We start from the raw sequence: 23,822 nt of genomic DNA, 5'->3' as shown, positions 1-23,822 counted from the left end.
GAATAGAGAAAATGGGGCTTTTTTTAAAAAAGGAGAAACAGCCATGTTTGAACCGACACATTATATTGACAGAAATGATTATCCCTTTTAATTGATCCCTTATTGAAAATGTGATGTCATTGCCACATTTCACCCGTATGTGTTAAGAAATTAGCTTGAGCCATCCCTGAAATCTGAGATAGCAGCTCAAACTACTTAGCTGGTGAATCTTCTCAGGGCTGAACCTTTTATCACATGCATTTTTGGTGCAACAGTGGGTTAGTTTCAGAACCAGAAGCTCCATAAACAATATTCTCTATTCTACTTCTACACTTTTGTTCCTGCGCAAAATAACTGTGGCACATTAGAGATGTGTTCTGCTCTAGTGGCAACAGATTGGGGCAGCAGTAACCCTTTTCTTTAAATTCTGATTGTGGTTAGAATGGCTCCACATCAGTCATATTGGCACATTCCTAAACTTTTGATTTATAACATAAGGATGGAGGATACATATTATGGATTAGGAATATACACTAAATGTACACATAGTTAAAGATGCTACACATGTTTGTTTCACACTGTCTAGTCACATTACATGTGTACAGTAGTGTCGCCAACTCTGGATTAGGAAATAAGTAAAGATTTGGGGGTAGAGCCTGAGGAGGGAGGGACAAGACCTCAGTGAGCTATAATGCCATAGAATTTACCCTCCAAAGCAGCCATTTTCTCCAGGATAACTGGTCTCTGTTATTTGGAGATCAGGTCTAATTCCAGGAGCTCTCCAGACCCCACCTGGAGGTTGGCAACCACATGCCACAGTCAGTTGCAGTTCCCTGTCTGCATGTATATGCAGTTGATTATTTGTTTATTTTATCCTGCTTTTCAGCAAAAAAGGCATGTTAAATAGCTTACATAATACAAAAGATTTTTAAAAATCCATGATCCTTGTGTTCCAAGGATCACTGGATCCAGCCCCATATTTACTTTGTGGAAAGGATTTTCAGCTAAGCAGGATTCAAATATAGTAGAAGTTTGCCTTTTTGTTTGTTCTCCCATTAGTGCTCTTATTAATGGTGGTTGGAAGCAGGAGGGAGAGGATCTTCAGTAGGAGAGGATCCAGGTTTGGTGTGTGGGGAGTGTTCCTGGCTGGTTTTTTGCCCTCCATTTGATGGTCCCATTGTCACTGTGTAGTCATTTCAACTGTGATGGTATATACTATCCTCTCCCCCTCCCCCTTGATGCACATTATAATGTGTGTCTATAATGTGTGAAGAGTCAAAAGTTTTCTTTAGGTGACTCTAGTAGGGAATGGGGAAGAGCTGCATAGGATGTCTCCAGGACAAAGCAGTGTTGGATTTCTTGTCACATTCAGTATTTCTAGTTTTGGATGACAGAAATCCCATGTTTACACCAGTATCTTGGCGGCAATAGTCAAATGATTTTTCTGCCTTTCTTTCTTATTTTCATAGCTGGCCTCTTACTGCTTAGGCCTTAAACAAGATATTATAATATGTGTATCTCCTGTTCACTGGATAATGAACTTCATTGGCCCATTATCCTTTGCCTGTGTCATGTCAAGCCTAAGAATTCTTTCACCAACTGGGGTGATCTTAGTTATTCTGGGGCCCTGTGCAAAAGTGTAGAATGAGGCCCCAGAATCACTGCCCTCCCTCACTGGGGCCAAGCAACCCAAGGCAGTGGAGGAGATACCACTAGGGGAGCTACCCCTCTCTTTGGAAGGTGTCTGCCTCAACCACAGATGAGGCATGAGCAGTGGCAGCTGGGGGGAGACTGCTCTTTGTTGGGGTGGGGGGGGTTGAGGCTAGTTGAGAGGAGCCTGGGGCATGGGGCTGCCAGGTCCTCCCAGGGGGCAGGGGTTTGCTAGTCCTCTGCCAGCCAGTCATCTTCTCTGTGCGCCAAACCTGTCCACCAGCACCTTGTAACTGCACATTTTGAGTGGTTACCAACTCACTTCCCTCACCCCTGTTCCCTTCTGCTGCCTGTTGTGCAGTTTCCTGTTGTTTGATTGCTCCAGGCATCAGGCAGAGGCTCATTGTCCTTCCTGCACCACTTCCTGTTCTTGAGCAGCAAAACCACATCTGCTGAGCTGGCTCTTCTTTTCCTTGCAGCTGCTGCAAACGTTTTTGTTTCCCCCAAATAAACTGGCCCTATGCTAGCCTTGCTTATACATGTTAGTAAATTAAATTAGGGGGGAAAGACCCTGTCCAGACAAGAAAAAGAGATACAAAGGATGGTTTGTTTAAATGTTAACCTTGAAATTAAATAAGCATGTTTACCCTACCTATTCCTGTACAAAAGAAAAAAGTAAATGCCCTATGCCTTGTTCGTCTATGACTTCTTGGGGCCTTTTGCTAGGAATTGTTTTGTTACAAATTATACCTGACATTTCCAGCTGTTTCACAGAAAAATCCAGATGATGTGCCTGCATCTCTAGGTTGTACAAACCATCAGCACCACAGCAACTGATGTGACACAAAATGCTTGTGGAGTGTGTCTGTGTTGGGGTGGGTGGGAAATGAGTGATATAAGATTTGTCAGTTCCACTGTGATAAGCACCAACAGACTAGGAGGCTTATCTGAAGCTTAAGTGAATTCATTTGAATTTCTTGGGCCTCTAAGATTGCCCTTCATATCTCATGAGAACAGGTTATTCTGAGAATTTTTAAAGTTTGGCTGTTGGGTCTAACATAATCATACGTGTTGGTCCTTATGAGGATTCCAGTACATAGGTAGATATATAAGGAAGGGGAAATGTTGGACACTTATAGATTGTGGTGCAGATAAGTGGTCAAAAAGCGGATCTATGAATTCAGGCTATTCCTTTTGCTACCTCCCTTTTCCTACTATTCCTCCTAATTAGGATGTCCCAGGAAAGTTTTTGAGGGCTTGTTGACATAAAGGTTGGTCTAAATAGTATGGAAAGAGAAATTTCTGCCAGAAATTATTAGGAGAGTCTAGAAGTGTGATTTTGGTACTTCATGCTACTTTTAGGTTCAGCTGTCTTCAGATGGGATGGAGGGTGGCATGGTATAGCCCAATTTTGACAGATTTTGGCAGCTAAGCAGGGTCAGTATTTGAGGACCACCAAGGAAGGCTCTGCAGAGGAAGGCAATGGCAAACTACCTCTACTTCTCACTTGCTTTGAAAGCCACTTGCTGGGGTCATCATAAATCGGTTGCAACTTTATGGTACTACATACATATGTATCTTCAGATTTTTTTTACACCAGTTCATCAGTTACAACAGTTTCCAGTACTCTTTCTTCCCATTACTTTCCTCTCTCTCAATCTTCTTTCTTTCCCCTGAGCTATGCTTTACATATATTGTCAAGACTAAAATTGTTTTCCTGCTTCCCCTCTTTTCTTTCTTTTATTTATATGCCATACTCTATTGCTTTGAAGGTAGAAAAGGACCCCCTGATGCTAACAGCAGAGCATTGTTTTTGTTTTTAACAGACTATTTCAGGAAAATGGCCAATGTTGGAATAAATATACTGTTTTCAGACTGGCTGCTGATGGCTTCTGACTGCCCTGGCAGAACACAAGAGTTTGTGTATGGTGTGCATGAATGCATGTGCACATGTGAGAGACCTCTACTGGTTGGTAGAGCATTTTCTAAATCAATGTAGCTTTCTCAGGGATACTTCATAATTCAGACCTACTCCAAATTAGTATCCAAGTTGATGTTAAGCAATGCTAGCTAGACTTGCTTCAAAATTCCTTTTTTCATATTCATTACTGAATGCATCAATTGGAGCTTTCAGAATTGCTTTCCTGCAGCCTGCCAGTACAAATTAAGCCTTTGTGGCTGAAATTATGACTCCCAGATTTTATTTGCCCTTCTCCTCCTCTTTTCCCCTCTTCCTATTGCTGTCACGCCTGTGTGCACATGTACATTGTCCACAGATCTGCAAATCATGTGATGCTATCTTCTCTGTAATCAGTAGGTATCTCCAGATAAACAAAGGGCACATTAACCTTTCATGTAATCGTCAGTTCTTTGTACAAGAAGAGAAGAAGAAAAGAAGAGATTGGATTTATACACCACCCTTCACTCAGAGTCTCATAGCGGCTTACAAACTGCTTTCCCTTCCCCTCCCCACAACAGATACCCTGTGAGGTAGGTGGGCCTGAGAGAGCTCTTTCAAGAACTGCTCTTTAAAGGAGGTTTCATTCTAGTACCTTCATTCAGTGGCTAGGGTATGGCACATATGAACATATGCTTTTGGTGTATCTAGCCCAGTACCCTGAGTAGCAGCAGGCTTCTAGAGTCTTTGTTCTTTCCCAGCCATGATACTTGTGATGTTTTCAATCCAAACATACCAGGGATAGAATATGGCTCTTTTCTCATGCTCTGCCTATGAGCTATGATCTTTTACTAAGTATGCTGGCTTCCAATTTAATTTCCCCCATAAAATAGATGCTGAAATTGCATGCAGTGCTTAATTCAGAAAAGGCTTTCCTTATTGTAGTCAGGTCCTTCATTACATAATTAGGACAGATAAATGTGAGATTGAGTTTCACCCAAGTATTAAGAGGTATGCTTAATTAGGGAGGAGGGCCAAATAGAGTGCCCGTAGGCTTTTATGTAAGAACATGTTTATAGTTCATCAAACTAACTGCATTACCATGGACCAAGGAAGATGAGAGGTTATATGGAAAGAGACGTTCTGTTAAGTACTGGTGAAGTGGTGAAGTGGTTGGTGTGTCAGGCTAAGGTCAAAGAGACTGTGGTTCAAAAACTTACCTTTCTATGAAGCTCACTTGTTCTGAGAAGTTTCTTTCAACCTAACTGACCTTTGTGGAGATAAAATGGGGTGAGAAGCACCAAGTCTGCTAGCCAGAACTCATTGGGGAAAGGGTGGGATAAAGCAACGTGACAGATTAGAAGTACAACTCTGGCATCAGTTATTATCTTGAAAGAAGAATGGATTAATGCCTAGGAGCTGCAATCTTGAGTTGCATTTTGATGCTCTTTTTGAAACTTCTTATTGTGTCTTTATAAGGTGTTGCCTTCTAAATTAATTTGAAGAGTATGTAGGAATTCCTTGCATTGAAGTTTATGTACTAATATCAAGTCATACTATTGTCAAGTCTCAGGTAGTAGAGGATAAATAAGACAGAATGTGACATTTGAGTGATTGTTGAATCAATGTAAATTAAAAGTATGAATGGGTATTGCACTCAGCAGAATGATTTCAAAGCTGGATATTACTTCAACATCTATTACCAACATAACCATTAAAAGTTAGGAAGTCATTAGAGTCCTCATTCAACCTTTGCAACCTACAACTTGACTTCATCATCTTAGCATTACTTCACCCACAGTTACCACCCACTGCACACATGTCTTCTGTCTCCATGTGCCTTCTGTCTGAGTCTGGAAACTGGGCTTCTTTCCTAATTCCTTTCCTGTCCCCACCCTTCCATATTTAAAGTGATTTTTTTTGTGTGAGAGTGCTTCAAGGCTTTTGTGTATAAGCAACAGTTCAGTGAATGTTTCTCTACACCAAAGGGACCTTCACCGATACCTCGGTGTGTGAACATTAATCCAAATTATGGCTACTGTTTTGTCTCCAAGTTTCTTCACCATTTCATGTTGCCTGTCTTTGTGTAATGCCCCATTTTCATTAGCTCTTTCACCATGTATTGCTATGTACAGGGGTCATTTTGTAGAAAAAGAGGTGCAAGCTCTCATTTGCATAACTCATTAGCATAGCTCATTTGCATATGTCACACCCCCTGACATCACCTGAAGTGTGTCAGAAGGCAACACCCACTGCTCAGGCTCCACTGGGACTCTTTTGGATTGCTAGATATTGGGGGGGGGGGGAATGCGCAGATCTGTCCACACAGAGGAGGGAGAGATTGTACCTGACATAAATTAATTATTTCACAGATTAATAAAATGAGCAACACCCTGCAAAAATTGACATTGAAAAGCCCCTCAATCAAACACAGATTTCTTACCATCAGAGCAGAAAACAGATTTTCAGAAGGGGGGAGAAGAGCAAAATTTTAAAGATAGCATGCAATTACTTTAGGACTGGCCTCTTTGGGCCAAGATGCGCTTCCGATGCACTTGCCACTTGTTGCCGGGAGAGCCAATGAGAAGGTGTGCGCCCTCTTTGAGCCTTTTGCAAAATGGTGCGGGGGGTGGAGAGACAACTTTGTTTTCAAACACTCCGGCCCTTCTCCCATCTGTCACTGCCTGCTGTAAAAGCCAGTGTTTGCAGAGATTGCCTCAGCCACTCACCCAGCAAGAGCAGGCAGTGGTGGGTCTGCTTGTACTCCCGCTTCTCGGCTTTCTGCTTTTTCTCTGCTCCAGGTCGGCTTTCTGCTTGGCTTTGATCTCCTGCTTGGCCACCGCCGCACTCCGAGACCTCTGTGTCTCCTGGCACATAGGGAGGGATTGGTGGGTGGGCGCCCCCCGCCTCAGCAGCCTGGGGCAGAAGCTGGAACACATCCTCATGGTGGCGGGCGAGAGATCCTTCCCCATGACCCCCGGGCCAGGCCAGGCCAGGCACGCGATGTGCAATCCAAGCAAGAAAGAAAAGACCTGAGTCGGCCAGTGGGAGAATGAGGGAGGGAGGGTCACCGCTCTCAGTTTCACTTCGGAGGAGAAGACCCGGGTGAGACTCTGCAGCCAGAAAGGCAGGAGGAGTGCGGAGCGGTCACCCTGCTTGCTGGCTGGTTGGCTTCCTCTGTCCCCCTGCTCCCAAATCCAGCCGGGGTGCCCTCTGGGCAGGTGGGCGCCACCTCCCTCTCCTCCTCCTCTTGGTGCAGCAGCAGGGGGAGAGGGAAGTGGACGGAGGAGTGCAAACCAGAGGAAGGAGAAAAGCGGTGGGGGGGGGGGGGAAAGAGGCACGAAGGCAAGAGTAAGGGTGCCTTCGTCTCTGGCCACTGCTGCACCTCTTCTGAAGAAGTGGGCATGTGCCGTGAGTGACTCACAGAGGAAGCGCCTCCCTGGCCATAAACGGGGTCCCTCTCTCCAGCATGGTGGCAGTGGTGGCTCTCTGCTGCTTCCCTCCGGCTGCAGGCTGGCAGGCAGGCTGGTGTCTGGCTACACAGCAGACCGAAGGACCGAGCCGGGTGGAAGGCATGGGGGAGGCGGCGGTGGGACCCCGGCCGCTAGAGACAGCTTCCTGCAGCAGCACCCCGATGACGACCTCTTGGTCGCCAGCCCTGCAAGGGCTGCTGGGAGCAGGGGATGGGGCTTGGTCATGTGCCTGCCCCCGGGCTCCTCACTCCTGAAGCACTGCTCCTGTGCACTCCGGCTCCAACTGACCCCTGGCTATGTGTATTTCTACATTTTGAAGCTTTGCTGAATTGCTTACAAGAAAACCTTTCCTCACCATCATGCAAACCATGGCACCATGCTGTGAGCATCTTCCCTTCAGTGTCTCCTCTTTTCGTACCTTCTGCATCTGCAGGTTACTCCCACTCTCAGACTTCTGTCTCTTTGCTAATGAAGCAAAGACACTTAAGATATAAAGCAGGCTTGCCATGATAGAAAACTGATAGAGCTGAATATCACTTTTGTAACATTTGGCCTAGCTGAGGAATAATACAGTTTTATGGATAATTTTAAGGGTGAAGGATATTGTGTGTTTGTAAGATACAGCAGTGTGTATGCATGTTTGTAGTCTGGCATTCTCTGTCGATGCTGAAGAAGACAATGTAATATTTCAAAGAGGGAATATTTGATGTATACATATTTTCCTAAAGCATTGGAAAACTTATTTTCTTACTGAAACATTATCATGCCAAACTGGGAGACTTGCTGTCGGTGAAGTGTGAAACTGCTTTGAGTCCTCCTAACTCTGGAGTCACAACCCGTTCCTCCCTGATTGTTAGTAGTATTGGTTGTGACCCTGGCATTACAAAGCAAATGGGAGCCAGGTGTAAATTATCCCTTGCTGTGTTTTGTGTGTGTTATGCTGTCTGTAGGCTGTGATGCTGGAAAATCTCAGGATTTGATCACTCCTGGGAAACTGTGAAAATATTTAATGTTAAAATTAATTGTATGTATTTTCATAAGTACAGCAGCACATCTGCAGCCATGACTTATAGAAATATAAGTACATTCTCAGCAATAGTAACAACATTTCAATGCTGATTTTTTGGATCATCACAATTTTGGTGCTTAGCAAGTGGTACCTACTATCAGCAGAGCTCTGTGTTTCAATAGGCCAGTTGTCTCAATCTGACAGTTTGTAAAAAACAGTTACAATACTGAGGCTATACTTTTATTTATTTTATTTATTTATATTTACATTTATATCCCACCCTCCCCACCATTTGGCAGGTTCCTTTTCTGGGAGTAAGCCCCATTGAATAAAGGCATGCAGAGGCAGTGTTAGAAATCATTTGTAAGTCTGGGAATCCAGTTGAGGGCCAGACTAGATGTGGTGGTGTCCTTGGGGCTGCCATGAGGACACTACTGCTGTTTTAAAGTCGTTTAATAATGTTGTGAGTGCACTGCCGGGCACTTGTTTCCCCCCATGCCTTTTCAAATGTCAAAACAGCTGAGAGGGATGGGGTGTGGCCATTTCAGCTCTGGATAGGGGGGTGCAAGAGTGCCTCAGCTTGCCTGATTGGGCCCTTGTGGCATTTTTAAATGACTTTAAAATAGTGGTGGCAACTTGTTTGGCCCTTAGACTCTGTAAATGAAGGGCAATGCCTGAAGTCCTGTAGTACCCACCTTCATGGAGACAAGGCCATTTAGGTTCCAGGTGAAATGTGGAGCAAGTGGTCCAGGAGAAGTGGAAGATGCCAACGTATATGCCCAACTGCTTCATCCCAGAGAACACTCTTTGCAAAGATTAGCCCTATGCCTCACAACATCAGGGTAGGAGGATGCACAAGAGAGGGAGAACAGTAAGCCAAGGGACATGACCCTAAGACATGAGGCTGGCAATGTGGCATGAAGACAGCAATGCAGCATCCAGAAATGTCTGATGACATTCCATTTGCTTTTTTTGTGTGTGCAACATGACTATGATCCTAAGCTATGTGTTTCCCTTCCTTATCTGGCAATGGGAAAAGCCTAGGCTTATTACACATCATACAAGCACATATTCCATATCTATCTAATTTTCTACTGACACCCCTATGTCTTTCTTCATAGATATATGTGTAAGGTGTGTTGATATGAGGGGTTGTCTTTAGACAAGTCCATAATGATATTTTCTGGTCCAGTGGCATAAGTAAAAATACACAAATTGGAGAACTGTCACAGCAATGGAATATTTTAAGACCCTACATTAAAAGCAGACTTCACAAGAGGAACTCTAAACCTTTTATGTGTCCTTTTGCCAACTTAATAAATTTGTATGCTAGGGGTCAACAAGGAATTGCAGAAGGGAGCAATTATTTGGAAATCCCACCCTACTCTTCAAAATCAGCATCAACTCTCCAGGGATTGAACAGAGTAATTCCCCATCTTCCTTTAACTGTGGGCCTAACTGTGCATTATCTTTTTTTTGGTGATTCAGGGTTTGTATTTAGTTCCAGAGTTATGCAAATAACGTTTTGCTGGGGCCATTCTGGCTGGGAAAAATGGCATGGAAGAGAAGACAGGAGCCCATATTCCCCCTCAGCATAGTTCCCACAGAATTGGGCTCCTGCCAATTTTTAAAATGACATTCTCTTCATCTGTTATGTTGTGGGGAAAGTGACTCTGGTGTGGGGACCCCTGACATAACTCACCGAAATCCACAATGTGTAGTTTGGCCCTGTCTCTCAGCTGCTCTCATCACCTTCTCTGTTTTCTGTGGATTCTCTGAATTGTTTTGTACCCTAGCACGGTGCTTATGATATGATGACGGTGAGCACAGAACTTCAGGTGAGTTTAAGCAGGTGAAGTTTTTCCTGGCTTAGAGATACAGTGTTGGGAAAAGTTTCACATGTTTAATTTCTTTTTTATCAGTTTTCTATTAAAAGCACGGGAACAAGGCTGGTAAAATATTCTTTCTTCTTCCTCAGGTTCACATGATGCTATTGATTTTTTACAGTCATTTGTTAATAATGTACTTGCACTAATATGGTATCGATGGACATTTATAACAGGAATTTGATGTGAGCCGTAGAAGAAACTGATTATCATATTGGCAGTGTGCTGTCCATTAGATGGGGGACATCTGCTCTACTTGTAGGGGGTGGTTGGGGAGTATTTATTTCCATGTATTACATTTGTTCCTCTTTTCTTCTTTCCCTTTCTTTGTCTCTCAGTTTAGTTTCTGGCTGATCCAAGCCGGATATTAGATGAATTCACAGTGTTGTTAAAATTCAAATTGTATATTCTTGTGACAGAGACTCCTGGCAGCCTTGTTAGTGAAGAACCCATGCATCCTAATTTTTCCCATTTCCTTTCTCCCCTAGGTACCTGATCAATGTTACCTTTGAAGGAAGGAACTTGTCTTTCAGTGAGGACGGCTACCAGATGCACCCCAAATTGGTTATCATCCTTTTGACCAAGTCAAGAACGTGGGACAGGGTAGGATAACTTTGGTAACTTTCAGACTAGGATTGGGAGATAGAGGGCTAGAGATATCCTTCCAAGGGCTGGTTTTCAAGAAGTAGACAGTCCCACTTTTTAACATCTCCGTTGATTATTTGGAACAGCTGGTTACTGGTTAAACAAATAACACATGGACATTCTCTGTTAAGGCTGCACCTCACTTAGTTTGGCACTGTGGCTGCTATCCTATGCAATTAAGCTACTTCAGTCCTATTGAAGTCAATGAGATTTAAACGACTTAATGCAGGAATTCAGCTTATAATATTTAATGTTCATTGAATTGGCTGTATTGACCCTCTGACTGGAGGCTCATAGATGCCCTGAGATAGCCACAACTCATGCAATACCAATAATAAGTACAGATATTATATGTAATCAGGCCAGAATTACCCTCTACAGAATATTATGGACCTGTTGAACAGCAGCTGTGAGTTGCTCATTTCATAAAACTCTGTTCATCTCTAATATGGTCATTTCTGAACTGTATGCAAATTTGAAACCCTCCCATAATGATTTTATTGTATTATTTTTTATTTTAAAATATTATATTTCAAATAATAAGGTATAATTATTTTCACCACCTGAAGCTGCAGAGTGAAAACCCTCTCTCAGATCTTTCCCCCAAAATAGAAAGTTGGAGAGTGGGCATTCACTAACTGGGGAATCTAATGTGAGCACCTGGAAGGTTGCTGCTTTCCTTCCTGTCTGTGTTGTGTCCTGCCTACCCCACCTTTCAAATAACTTGGAAATAAAAAGTTGATACTGATTACATCTTCATCTCCATATTAAATTCCAGGTGAAATTTAAAAAAAACAAACAAACACCCAAATCACATATTGACAAATTCTGGTTTTCTTTTGCTAACTTGAAAGCTCTTTTTGATGTTTTTTCTAGCTTACCAGAACTATACATACCTTAGTAAGACGTGGCTACAATCAGTTGTCTCCTGTCGTGGTCAGAAATGTTGATGGCTTTGAGATGCCCATTGATAGATAAATGCCCAAAGAAAAGCATGTAGAGCTGACTGAACAATGCAACACCAGTAGACTGGTGACATCTCAGAACACTGTCCCTTTTAATTCCCTGGTTTCAGTGGTTTCATGTATATTGTAAAGAAAATAAATGAAAGATGCCCCGCAAGAAAAGCAATGCAGACAAGTGGATAATGTGTGGGTCGGGTTTAACTCCTTGTGATTTCTTTGGAAGGAATAGATCGTCTGATCAGGTGCTGCTCCATCCAATCTTGGAATAACATGCAGCCCCTTTTAGCACTATTTATGTTGAAGATATTGATGAATCTGGCCTCAGCAGGAGGAACATGTGATTTTGTCTCATTGCTAGAAGATCTTCATTCATAGTCTCCAAGGTCCTATCAGTTTCACGGAACTTTCTGAACCCTGCAAATACCCTCTAGTACCCTGTCCCCTTACTGCTTTCTTGCAGAAACGGAAGAAGAATATGTAGGGCTTTCAGTGATCCCTTTTCTTAAAGCGACTTTTGCCAGTATGCTTGATGTAACCCATACTGAAATGCTTGTGACTACATCATTATTTGATGTAACTGGTGTGGCTGTAGAACTGCATTACTGCAAAAACATGGTCGCTGGATCTGGAGATTACTGCTCAAGGACTGTTGTACTCCAACCAGAAGAGCAGGGAGTATGCAGGCTGTGGAAAATACCTCTGTGATTGCCAGTTGCATTGGGCTTTTTTATTTGTTTGAGTTTGCATATAAATTATTGATTTGGTGATGGAGCTAATCTACTCAGTTTTGACCTGGTAACAATCCTAGTCCACTCACCCAGAGAATAAAGTTTTACTGCAGAAGCCCTTTAAACTGCCTGGGTGGGAGTCTGCTGGGGTATATATGCAAGCAGCTTTGAACTCTTTAAAGGTAGAGCAAGGCACAAGGACAATAAATCAATCAATGTAGATCTTGTTGCTTTTGGAAGTGTGACATTTTCTTCATGCAATTGCTTATACTGATCTGTAAATTCAAGCATTGTGCCTGAGCATTCTTACTGACGAAAGAGCAGACTCCATACTAGATAAATTTCTTTATGGGAAATACTGGTTATACATACATACTTACAGGCCAACACATCTTTTCCCCCCCAAAATGGAAATTTCATGCTCCTGGTGGCCCACCCCAGTTAGTAAATTGGTTGCCTCTTTTTGCACAAGCTAAAAATTCTGCTTGCTCACAAAGATAATGCCACCAATGTGCTAGAGCTTACAGTTGTCATCTCCAGGTCTTTGCCAGAAATCACAAAGTCATGGAAATATGTCTGCATACATCGTCTAACAATTTGTAGTTGATTGATACATAATTATTTCATCCAGAAGTGCCACCATATTTAGTTTTTGAACATAAATTAAGAAATTGTCAAATACTATGTTTTTTCTTAAATGCTGTGATGCAGCTTTCTAAGTAGGGTAGAATGCATCATATGCTGCTGTATCCTTGTTTTCTGTAAGCCAAAAATACTTGGCAGAACACTGTTATGCCACATCTCAAGGATGCAACATCTCAGCAGGGTCTTCAGTCTTTTAATAAGTTATGAGAAATGTTTGTTATTAGATATTTGTTATTCCAGTCTCTCTAACAGAAGTGAGAAAGCACTGAAAATTTCAACATTTTGCTGACCTTCATTAGTAGGACAAGTCTCCTTGGAGCTTTTTTGAGGAAAACTAGTGCATATCTCATGTCTTCTTTTTCCCTTTCCATTATGATTTCTCTTCTCATGAAGGATTGCTTTTTTGGAGTGTTGCTGTACAAAAAGGAATTATGGAGAAATGGAAAAAGGACGAGACCATGAGGATTATATAGAACTAATCTACTCATATAATCAATGCAGAAGACTGCTTGGATACAGTGACTCCTTTCTCCCCATATATTTGCCATTTCAAAACAAGGAATGATCCTCTTAACAAGTTCTACACTTTATCCAGCAGTTTATATAATTCATGGGCTTTGATCAGAAAGTGGTTGATTTTACCGATTTTCTTTGTGTAAAATGTTAAATTGTTCTCCCCTGTTTTATGAAATGTCCCCCTGTGCATAGGGATCTATGATTCATTACTGCTGGAGAGATTTAATGCCATGTTTTCTTTCAGTCCTTTAGTGCTGATATAGAAAAGAAAATCCATTCCAGGAAGAAATGTGTTTGTGTATTAGCAGGTTAAAATGGAATGTGGGAATAATGGTTTATCAGATTGTTTTGTGAGCTTGGGCAAACCTCTCTAACTCAGGCTAGTTTCGCACAAGGAGCTGCACCGCCGTCGTGCCTTCCTTTGGCCCGTTTCCATTGGTTAATTTCCCACTCGAAGTCACGTGGCCACATTTTGACCCGCAGCTTCGCCTGATTTTCCCTGCGATTTTGTGATCCTGTTTTTTGAGGATCACGAAACCGCGGGGAAAATCAGGCGAAGCCGCAGGTAAAAATGCGGCCACGCGGCTTCAAGTGGGAAATTGACCAATGGAAATGGGGCAAAGGGAGGTGCAACGACGGCACAGCTCCTTATGCAAAATCAGTCTCAATGACCCATAGTTTACATGTGTGTAATGATACTGCTTCACATTAAAGAGAACTGTATGGTGATAAATATGAACAAGGATATACGTAGTCTAGCTGTTCTAGTTAGAAGTGAGAACTCTATAGATGATTGACCTATGTAAACTCCGACTCATCTGTTTAACATTGTTACAACCGGGAAAACATTATCATCTCAGTTTTCTAGCATATCAACTGTCAGGTAGTATATCTTATTCTGGTCATATGACATATCTTTGTGGCTTTATGATTAATTAAGACTAGTTGCATTTTTTTACACATTCCTCTCTGGAAAATTCACCACTTGTGAAGCCAGTTGTTACTAACTTCTGGAAATACAGTAAAGATTTACTTGATCTTTTTGATCCGATCTCTGTATTATCTGTGAGGTTTTTCTGAGCACAAAGCAGCTTCTTAAGATTATAGTGATTGGTATACTTTTTAAAAATACAGGATTAGTTATGTCTCAGGTCCATAAAAGTCAGCTTTCAGTGCTGTATTTTGGCAGTTTTATATTTTCTTGTGTTTGTTTTGATTTCAGCTGGCAGAATGCTGGAGTATGAAAAATGACTCCTCAGGAGCAGGAAGCAAGAAGCACCAGGGCCAGCAAGTTAACTGCATGTTCAGCAATGGGGCTGCCCCCCAGTGCAGAACTGGGTTCTGGGCCAGAGAGTTAGTACAGGAAACTTGGCAAGCATTGGTTGTTTATGAGCCGATCTAGACAAAGCTGTTGATTCCAACCGGGACTGAGACCTAAATTGTCCTTGAGGAAAGCAGCCCTGATTGTTCTGTGTGTTGTCTCTGGGGTGTCATCCTTCAAGAACCTATTTAGGCCGTGATTTTTTCAGGAGTTATAAGTGCAGAAGCCGTAGTCTTGCTCAGTGGCAGGCTGCAAGCGAGGCACTTCTCTGCAGGGCCCTTTCCTCACAGGCTCATCATCTCCAACAATCTTGACAGTTGCAAGAGGAGCCAGGGGGCTGTGGACTTCAGGTCTCCCCTTATTTGGTTGAGAGATCCTGGGGCTGGAATATTGTCTGAGGTTTCTGTCAGGGTTGCTCTTGATTTGACTTCCTCTGCAAAGCCCTCTAAATCCAGGGCCTCAGGTTCAAGGTGTGGCAGTATAGGTAGTTTCCTTAGCCCCTGGGCCTTTATCAGAGAAATGTTTTCAGCTTTTCCTGCTGTGTAACAGGGAGTCTGTTTCAGGATTGAGTCCTGGAAGGGGCCTGGAATGACCATTCAAAATGTGTTGTAACACCTTTAATTCTTAGTTTAAATAAAACGTGATCTATGCATTGTTAAATATGCGAGATGTGGATTGTTAGGGTTCCAGTTTGGAAGGGAGATCCAGCAGTGGAGTACACATTGTGAACATTTGATCCTGTCATTGATCTCTTGCCTCCTGTTTAGAGGACCATTACCTGCCTGTTGTTTAAATTGGAAGCTGTAGTTCTTAAGGAAAATTGCACAAATATGCAATGGTATTATAGCCTGATAAAGAAGGGTTTCTACAGAGTTAACCCAAAGAGCCATACACAGAGCTGAGCAGTTATAGAGAGAAGAGAGTACAAAAGCATATGCAAAACAAATAGCAATACAAAGACACTTTGTACAGGAGCTTTTTTGCACATTTGTGCTTTAGAGACAAATTGGTTGTTGAAGGCACCCCCCCCCCCCAAAAAAAAAGTAGTAGTATGATGGGCAGGAAGTTTGCCATTCTGATATAAAATTCTTTGGTTATGCAGTCAGTAGGGTTCCCCGTTATCCCTGGACACTGAAGCACAGGTTTTTGGAGCTCAAACGTCTCTATAGTATACAGAGATGGAATGTTCTGGTATATTCTGCAATTTCGTGTTTTCTACAACTGCTTAGCCCTGAACAAGGTAGACTGGAAACCTGATGCAGATTGATACAGAAACTTATATATAGGAGCACATACAGGGTTATGTAGGGTAGAGGAAGGCATGAAAAGCAGCAATAGAGTCAAGTCTCCATTTAGAGGAATCTCATAGGAATCCCTGCTGACACATCAGTAGATTTCATGGGATTATCATTTACATTTAATGAAATGTTCTCTCAGACTTTTCTTCCACATTATTCTGTCATGTAGTAATGAGGCTGGTCCTTCTCTTTCATCAGTTGAAATGTCTAATTACTAGAATTTAGCCTACAGCAGCATTCAAAAGAAATTGGAGGTTCCTCTTTAGCCAAGGGCTTTTGGGAGAAGCAAAGACATTTTCCTTAATACTAGCAAAATGTATTAGGGACCACAAATTAAAAAGAATCTGCAATGATAGATGTGTGTGTGTGTGTGTGTGTGTGTGTGTGTGTGTGTGTGTGTGTAAACAAAGGATCTATACAATAGTTTTGTGGTAGCATCACTCAGGCTACTTTTTCATAGGGAAATGGTTGTCCTCAGGCAGATCCCACACATCCCAGCTAATTACTAACACTTTTTAATACTTATGTAGTTTGGATGAGTTCACTTAAGCTTATTGCATAAAAATCTTTTTTAGAACAAATACAACTCCTCTCCTTTCATCTCCATTGTACAGGAAGTCACTAATAATGTCTTCTGAAAAGTGTTGTCAGACCTTTTGATGAATGGCATACATAGTTCACAGATTTCCAGACTTAAGCTTCTGGGTAAAAAAAGGAACATATATGGCATAAGGATGGTAACAGCATTTTGTGTGTGCTTCCATTTGCTTCTTTTTTGTGCAGATTATGCCACAGTTGAAAATAACTGAGCATAGGTATAAACAAACTTTGCCATATGATACATGGAATTAGGGTTGCCAGAGCCCTGGTGGGGACAAGGTGTTTCCCACTCCCACTCTGGGGAAAATTAAAGAAAATAAATGGCTATAGTGTGGCATCAATTCTGGGACCTATCTAGGAACTGACCTAAACTCTGTGGTAAAACTGTGGAGTTTTTGACAATTCCTAGGCTCATCAGTGGTTACATTAGATAGTAGTACTTCGGGATGTTTGCAATTATATTTAAAGGAATCCTATATATATAATTCCCTTACATATTGGCCATTTCCAGCTCTCCCATTGGCTGTGTGGTGCGCTCCATCAGCCATTGGCTCATCAACCGCCACTCAAGGGTACTCGCGTGCCATTAGCCAGATGCTGGGTTCGCTTCTCTCCCCCACCCACTGCCAGGCTGGACACTCTTCCCTGACAGAATTAACCATCAAAATGGCTGTCTCTCCTGAATAAGACACTTCTCCATCTTGGCTCCTGTGGGACTTTTCCCTCAGTGGCTGTTTCTAGGCAATCAAGCTTGGTTTTGTCAGTAAAAAGACAAAGGAAGGAAGCCCTTTCCAGGCCTTTGTGAGTGTCAGCTAATGTTGCCATGGTCTGGATTGTGTGGGGTGCCCAGCTCCCTTCCTCCTCTTCACCCTCCCTTCCCCCGCATCTCATCTGCTGCACTCTGTTATCTGTTTGGTGTCCTTGAAGGCTCGGCTCTGCTGGGTCCGCTTTTCCCACTAGGAAAGTAACTGTTGTATTTTGCCTGAGTTTTCAGGTGCTTGCCTATTGGATTCACTGCATCAGGGGGTCTGGTTTGAAGGGAGTATAACTGTACAGGCTACTTTGTCTCCCGCCATTCCTGACACAAGAGTTCATGGTGTCTCAAGTTCTAACTCTCAATAAACTAAAACTTCTGAAGGAACGTTGTTGAGTGTTCTGACTGGGAAGCCTGACAGTGAGGAACTCATTGGGGCTATTCCTGATTATGGTTGCCAGCTCCAGGTTGGGAAGTTCCTGGATGTTCTGTGGTGAAGTCTAAGGAAGCCAGAGTTTGGGGAGGGGAGAGGCCTCTGTGGGACTATGTTTTCCCTCAGCTGAATAGAAAGCCACAGAACCCACCCTCCAAAGCAGTTATTTTCTATGGGGGGCGGAGAGATCTGTTGTCTGGAGTTCAGTTGTGATACCTGGTGATCTTCAGGCTCCACCTGGAGGATGGCTACCCTAGGCATAGTAGTTAGCGCTTCAGAACAGGGTCTGCTAGACCCAGGTTCTTGCTGTGGAAGTTAAGTGGGTGATTTCGGACCAGTCACAGACTTTCAGCCTAGCCTACCTCACAGGGTTGTTGTGCAGATCAAAAGAAGAAGAGGAGAATGATGTAAGCTGCTTTGGTCTCCACTGTGGAGAAAGACTGTACTTTTCCTCCTGGGGAAACATTGCTGCCAATCTCCAGGTGAGGGCTGGAGATCACTCAGAATTAAAACTGCTCTCCAGATCGTAGAGGTCAGGGGCAGATAACAGTAGGTTGATGGTTCGCTGGGAAGGAGATAGGGTTGCCACCTCCATTGGGAAATTCCTGGAGATATGAGGGATGGAGCCTGGAGAGGGTAGGTTTTATGGAGGGGTGGGACCTCAGACAGGTACAATGCCATAGACTCCACCCTCCAAACCAGCCATTTCCTCCTGGGAAACCAGTGTTGCAAATCTCCAGGTGAGTGCTGGAGATCACTCAGAATTACAACTGCTCTCCAGATGGAAGAAATCAGTTCCCCTGGAGAAAATGGTTGGCTCTGTGTCATTATACCCTGCTGAGGTGCCCCCCCCCCCAGATAGCCAGTGTGATGTAGCAGTTAGCATTTCAGAGCAGGGTCTTCCAGACCTAGGTTCTTCCTGTGGAAGCTGATTGGGTGATTTCAGATCACTCACAGACTTTCAGCCTAAACTATCTCACACGGTTGGTGTGCAAATCAAAAGGGTGAGAAGAGAATGATGTGAGCTGCTTTGGTCATCACTGTGGAGAAAGACTGTACTTTTCCTAGGTAGAGGCTACAGGGCAGTGGAAGAGATGGAAACCTGAAGTCAGAGGGGCAGATAACAGTATGTTGATGGTTGGCTGGGAAGGAAATACAGTTGCCACCTCTGGGTTGGGAAATTAGTGGAGATTTGAGGGGTGGAGCCTGGAGAGGGTGGGGTTTGAGGAACAGTGGGACCTCAGACAGGTACAACGCCATAGACTCCACCCTCCAACCCAGCCATTTCCTCCTGGGGAACTATTGCTGCCATTCTCCAGATGAGGGATGGAGATTACTCAGAATTAAAACTGTTCTCTAGACGGCAGAGATCAATTCCCCTGGAGAAAATGGCTGCTTTGCAGGGTGGACTCTGAGTCATTATACTTTGCTGAGGTTGCTTCCCTTCCTGCTTGGGTCCCCACTGAGGAGGAGAAAGATTGTACTTTTCCTAGGTAGAGGCTCCACATGTGTGTAGGGAGATGGAAAGCTGAAGTCAGGGGGTAGATAACAATATGTTTATGGTTGGCTGGGAAGGAGATAGAGTTGCTACCTCCATGACAGGTACAATGACTTAGACCATTGGTTCTCAACCTTCCTAACGCTGCAACCCTTTAATACAGTTCCTCATGTTGTGGTGACCCCCAACCATAAAATTATTTTCATTGCTACTTCATAACTGTAATTTTGCTACTGTTTTCCGATGGTCTTAGGTGACCCCTGTGAAAGGGTCGTTCGACCCCCAAAGGGGTCGTGGCCCACAGGTTGAGAACCGCTGACTTAGACTCTACCCTCCAAATCAGCCATTTCCTCCAGGAGGACCATTGTTGCCAATTTCCAGGGGAGGGCTGGAGATAACTCAGAATTACAACTGCTCTTCAGATCAGTTTGCCTGGAGAAAACAGTAAGCTCTCTGTCATTATACCCTACTGAGGTTGCCACAGCAAATTGACACTGAGTGCCCAAGGCCAGGGCACCCACCCTGAGCCTCCTTTTAGAGCTTGTTGTATTTATATTTATTTATTTGTTTGTTTGTTTGTTTGTTTGTTGGACTTTTGCCCCGCCCTCCCACCAAGGCGGCTCAGGGCGGCTTACAGTAGTTAAAAACCAGTACATAGTTAATACCAATTATCACGTTTATTTCCACAACAGGCCTTATTCCTTGTTATGTTATAAATGCAGAGGATTCTTTTTACTAGACGGCTTTTAATTTGGGTAATTTCTGTTCAAAATAGGCTGGGATTATGGTGTACGGAAGCTGATCCTCTAGTTAAGGTTGCCAACTGGCCAGGGAAAAAATGTCCTTATTTAATATGCAAAATGGACAGCTGAAACTTTTCATGGCATGGAGCTACAGAGCATCAGCTGATCTTGGCTGCAGATCAAACTAATGTTGAAAGGACAGCTTAATGGAGCAGTTTAAAAGTGGGCAGTCCTACCACTGGTCAGGAGATCGAAAGTAGCAAAGGCCTACTCGAAATAGCCCTTTTTAATGGCAGGAATTGCTTGTACCTTAATGGAAGTTGTAGTTGGTGTCCCTTGCATCTGATTGTAACAAAGAGGCTCTGCAAATACAGATGTTCACACTATCTGCAGTGAGTCCAGTATGGAACTGCACTGACTGCATTTCGAGCAATGTAAATCTTCTGTGCAAGTTCAGTTATTGTCTCAGACTGCATTCAGATTTTGCAATAAACCCTTATGCATAAACTGCTCTTCCTTAGTTGTGATGTCTGAATGCAGTCAGCCCAGAAAATTGGGTTTGGCAGCAAACCGAGATTCCAAAATAGGGTTTATAGTTGGTTCATTCACCACAGTTTGTACTAATTGTGGCTTATTGTTACGTCTGAATTCACAAACCAGTTGTACTTCCCTTTATGGCCACAGATGCAGTAGTATAGGAAGAATCAATAAAAATGTCCTCACTGGTAGGAGGTGGGAGAGAGGAAATAAGTTGATAAACCAGGTTTTACATACAAACCCAGAATGTTACTTGTGTCAGGCACTTCAATAACTCAGCATCAACAGCAGGTCCTTAAACAGGTTCAGCTTTATTGATCCGAGCAAGGTAAAGTTGTCTTAGACTCTTTGAGTCAAGAATGAGGCATACAAAATGGCAATAGTAATTATAGTGGGTTCATACAACACCCCCTGACACATAGAAGCCAATAAGCAATTAATGTGGAATGTGGGGAACTGTTTAACAGTTCAGACGTGAGTGGGGAGGCAACAGAGGTTTTGCACCGAAGCCATGCACGCTTAAGGCAAACAGCTAGATAAGAGGCAGAAGCGAGAAGCAGCTGCAGAGCATTACACATTCCAGAGTCAGGGAAAAAAACCCATGGTGGGACCACCCGACATCCTGCCCCCCCAAGGCCCCCCCTGGCTTGTTGGGGAAGTGAGAGTGGAAGAGGCGGACCAAGCGAGGAGCCCGCACAACAGAGGCTAAACCCATTCCTTGTGTTCAGGGCCAAAATCAACCCATTCTACGTTATAATACAGGCAGTTATGTTTAAAGCGAGAGTCCAAGATCTGTGCAACTTCAAAATGCGGTTGTCCATCCACCATCGCGGGGTGGGGTGGGGTTGGGCCCAGGCTGGGCGCCAGACATTCGGCCCCAGATCTTTCCTGAGGAGAGAAAAGTGAAACACAGGATGGACATGTTTAAATGTCTTAGGTGTTGGAAATGCATGTGATACCTGGCAGTAAGCCAATGGGGAATTAGCCTGGGAAAAGTAGCTTCTACTGTGGTACAGATTGGTTGTTTGTTTTCAGGGGACTTCCTTTTCTAGGGGTCGAGAAGAAGGACAGATTCTCCATTATCTCTGTGTTATTGTTGACTATAGACAGCTTAGAAAATGTAGCTGTTAGTGTTATGTTTATTTGTAGTTATCCAGTGTACCTTTTACCCTTAGAAATAAAGGTTTTTAAAAGCAAAGAAATCTCTTCTTTCCAATAGAGCAAGATCCATTGATAGTCTGAATATTAAACACTTTTGACTATTTTACATTAGGAAGGTCTAGTTCAACAGTGACATCATTGATTTTCTGCACAACAGCAAAAGGACCTATGAATTTCCAACCTAACTTATGGCTAGGTTGCAATAGTCTTATGTTCTTAGTGGAGACTTACACCCTGTCCCCAACTTGTACCTCCCAAGCTGGGAGACGTTTACAATCTGCCTGGGCTTTGTAGGAAGCCTTGGCTTTGTCCAATGTCTGCTGTAGGAGCGGCCAGGCATCTTTAACCTGGCACCACTAGTCCTCAATGCTCCCCTCCCCCGGAGCATCCGTAGGCAACCAGGGAAGGGGGGAACCTTTATAGCCATGGACTGCTTGAAATGGGGAGACCCCTGTGGACGAATGAACCGCATTATTGTAGCAATATTCTGCACACGGGAGCAACTCCTGTTGAAAATTAGTGAAGCAGCGCAAGAATTGTTTGAGGGTTTGATTAACCCATTTGGTTTGGCCGTCAGTTTCTGGGTGGTAGGCACTGCTGAGGGCCTGTTCAACCCCAAGGGCCTTCAGCAATTCACCCCAGAACTTAGCAACGAGTTGAGACCCCCTATCGGAGACCACCTTCTTTGGGATCGAATGGAGTTTGACAATATTATGTATAAACAACTTAGCCAACCGCTTGGCAGTAGGCAATTGCTTCAGGGAGAAAAAAAATGTGCTTGCTTAGAAAACATGTCCACAACCACCCAAATGACTGTCTTCCCCCCCACTAGGGGGCAAATTCATGATGAAGTCCATAGACACAACTTCCCATGGCCGGGTAGGAGTCGGCAGAGGTTGCAAAAGTCCCGGAGGCTTTCCCGGTCAGGGTTTACACATGAGAAAAGTGGGGCAGGACTGTACATATAAAGAAATATCTTTTCTCATGCCCGCCCACCAGAACTGCCTTTGTAAAAGATGCAAAGTCTTTAGGTAGCGAAGATGACCCGCCAATTTAGATCCATGAACTACTGCCATCACCTGACTGCGCAGGGTCCTGGGGATGAAGAGGCAATGGTCCTTATACCAGCAACCATCTTGCCTCTGTTCGAGACCCCCATCCAACTCAATTTCCGAACGATCAGAGTCAGAAAAGGCAGAGGCAAATTAGGTGGCCCAGTCCCTCCCTCCAGCATTCTTTTCCGCTTTCGCCTTACTATGTGTGACGACCGCCCCCCTCCAGTTGGGTGGGAGTGAACATCGAGTCCACTACTCCCTCCCTCTGACTCGTGTTGTGGGAGGCGCGAAAGGGCGTCAGCTAAGGAATTTGCCTTCCCCAGAAGGTGGTGAAGTGTGAATTGAAACTTGGAAAAGAAGTCAGCCCACCGCAGTTGCTTGGCGTTAAGATTCTGGGGAGTGCGTAGAACTTCGAGGTTTTTATGATCCGTCCAAACCTCGAATGGCACCCTTGCCCCTTCCAACCAATTTCTCCAGGTGGAAAGGGTGAGCCGGATGGCCCCAGCCTCTTTATCCCAAACAGCCTAATTGCGCTCTGTGACATTAAATTTCCATGAGACATAGGCCAAGGGGTGCAGTTTACCATCCTCTCCCTCTTGCACGATAGACCCTCCCATCGCCACATCCGATGTGTACACAATTAATTTTTTGTTTTCATCTGGATGGGCCAACACAGGTTCGGATGTGAATAAGGATTTAAGTTTGTCAAAAGCCGCTTGACATTCTGAGGACCACAGCACCTGAGCACCAGGCTTTGTGCTTTCCGGTCCCTTCCCCTTAGTTTTGAGTAAGTCAGTGAGGGGAAGGCTGACCTGGGCGAAATTGGTGATGAAATTTTGATAAGAATTCGAAAGTCCGAGGAAGGATTGAAGTCGCCTCCTAGTGCAAGGGACTTCCCACCACAGTACATCCTGCACTCGGATCTATTTCTAAACCCCTAGGGGATATGTGGTAACCCAAAAAGTCTATTTCCCGTTTGTGGAACTCACATTTGGACAGCTTAGCAAACAGCTTATGCTTGTACAAAGT

The 23,822-nt window shown here is 43.7% G+C and overlaps 1 protein-coding gene across 1 annotated transcript in view; it reads left to right on the top strand.

The window, feature by feature from the left end:
• The first annotated feature begins 9,822 nt into the window (after window positions 1–9,822).
• The window catches only part of GRIN2B (glutamate receptor, ionotropic, N-methyl D-aspartate 2B), a 168,626-nt gene continuing 154,626 nt past the window's right edge, over window positions 9,823–23,822 (top strand). The window contains exons 1-2 of the mRNA XM_015423426.1: window positions 9,823–9,860; window positions 10,383–10,497. Of these exons, the coding sequence (XP_015278912.1) occupies window positions 9,823–9,860; window positions 10,383–10,497 (153 nt within the window). The remainder of the gene's footprint in view (window positions 9,861–10,382; window positions 10,498–23,822) is intronic.

The sequence above is a fragment of the Gekko japonicus genome, unplaced genomic scaffold (assembly GCF_001447785.1).
Source record: "Gekko japonicus isolate JY-2015 unplaced genomic scaffold, Gekko_japonicus_V1.1 scaffold2055, whole genome shotgun sequence".
NCBI classification, from domain to species: Eukaryota; Metazoa; Chordata; class Lepidosauria; order Squamata; family Gekkonidae; genus Gekko; species Gekko japonicus.
Note: the sequence above shows the minus strand (reverse complement) of the source record. Positions and strands in the feature narration are given on the sequence as shown.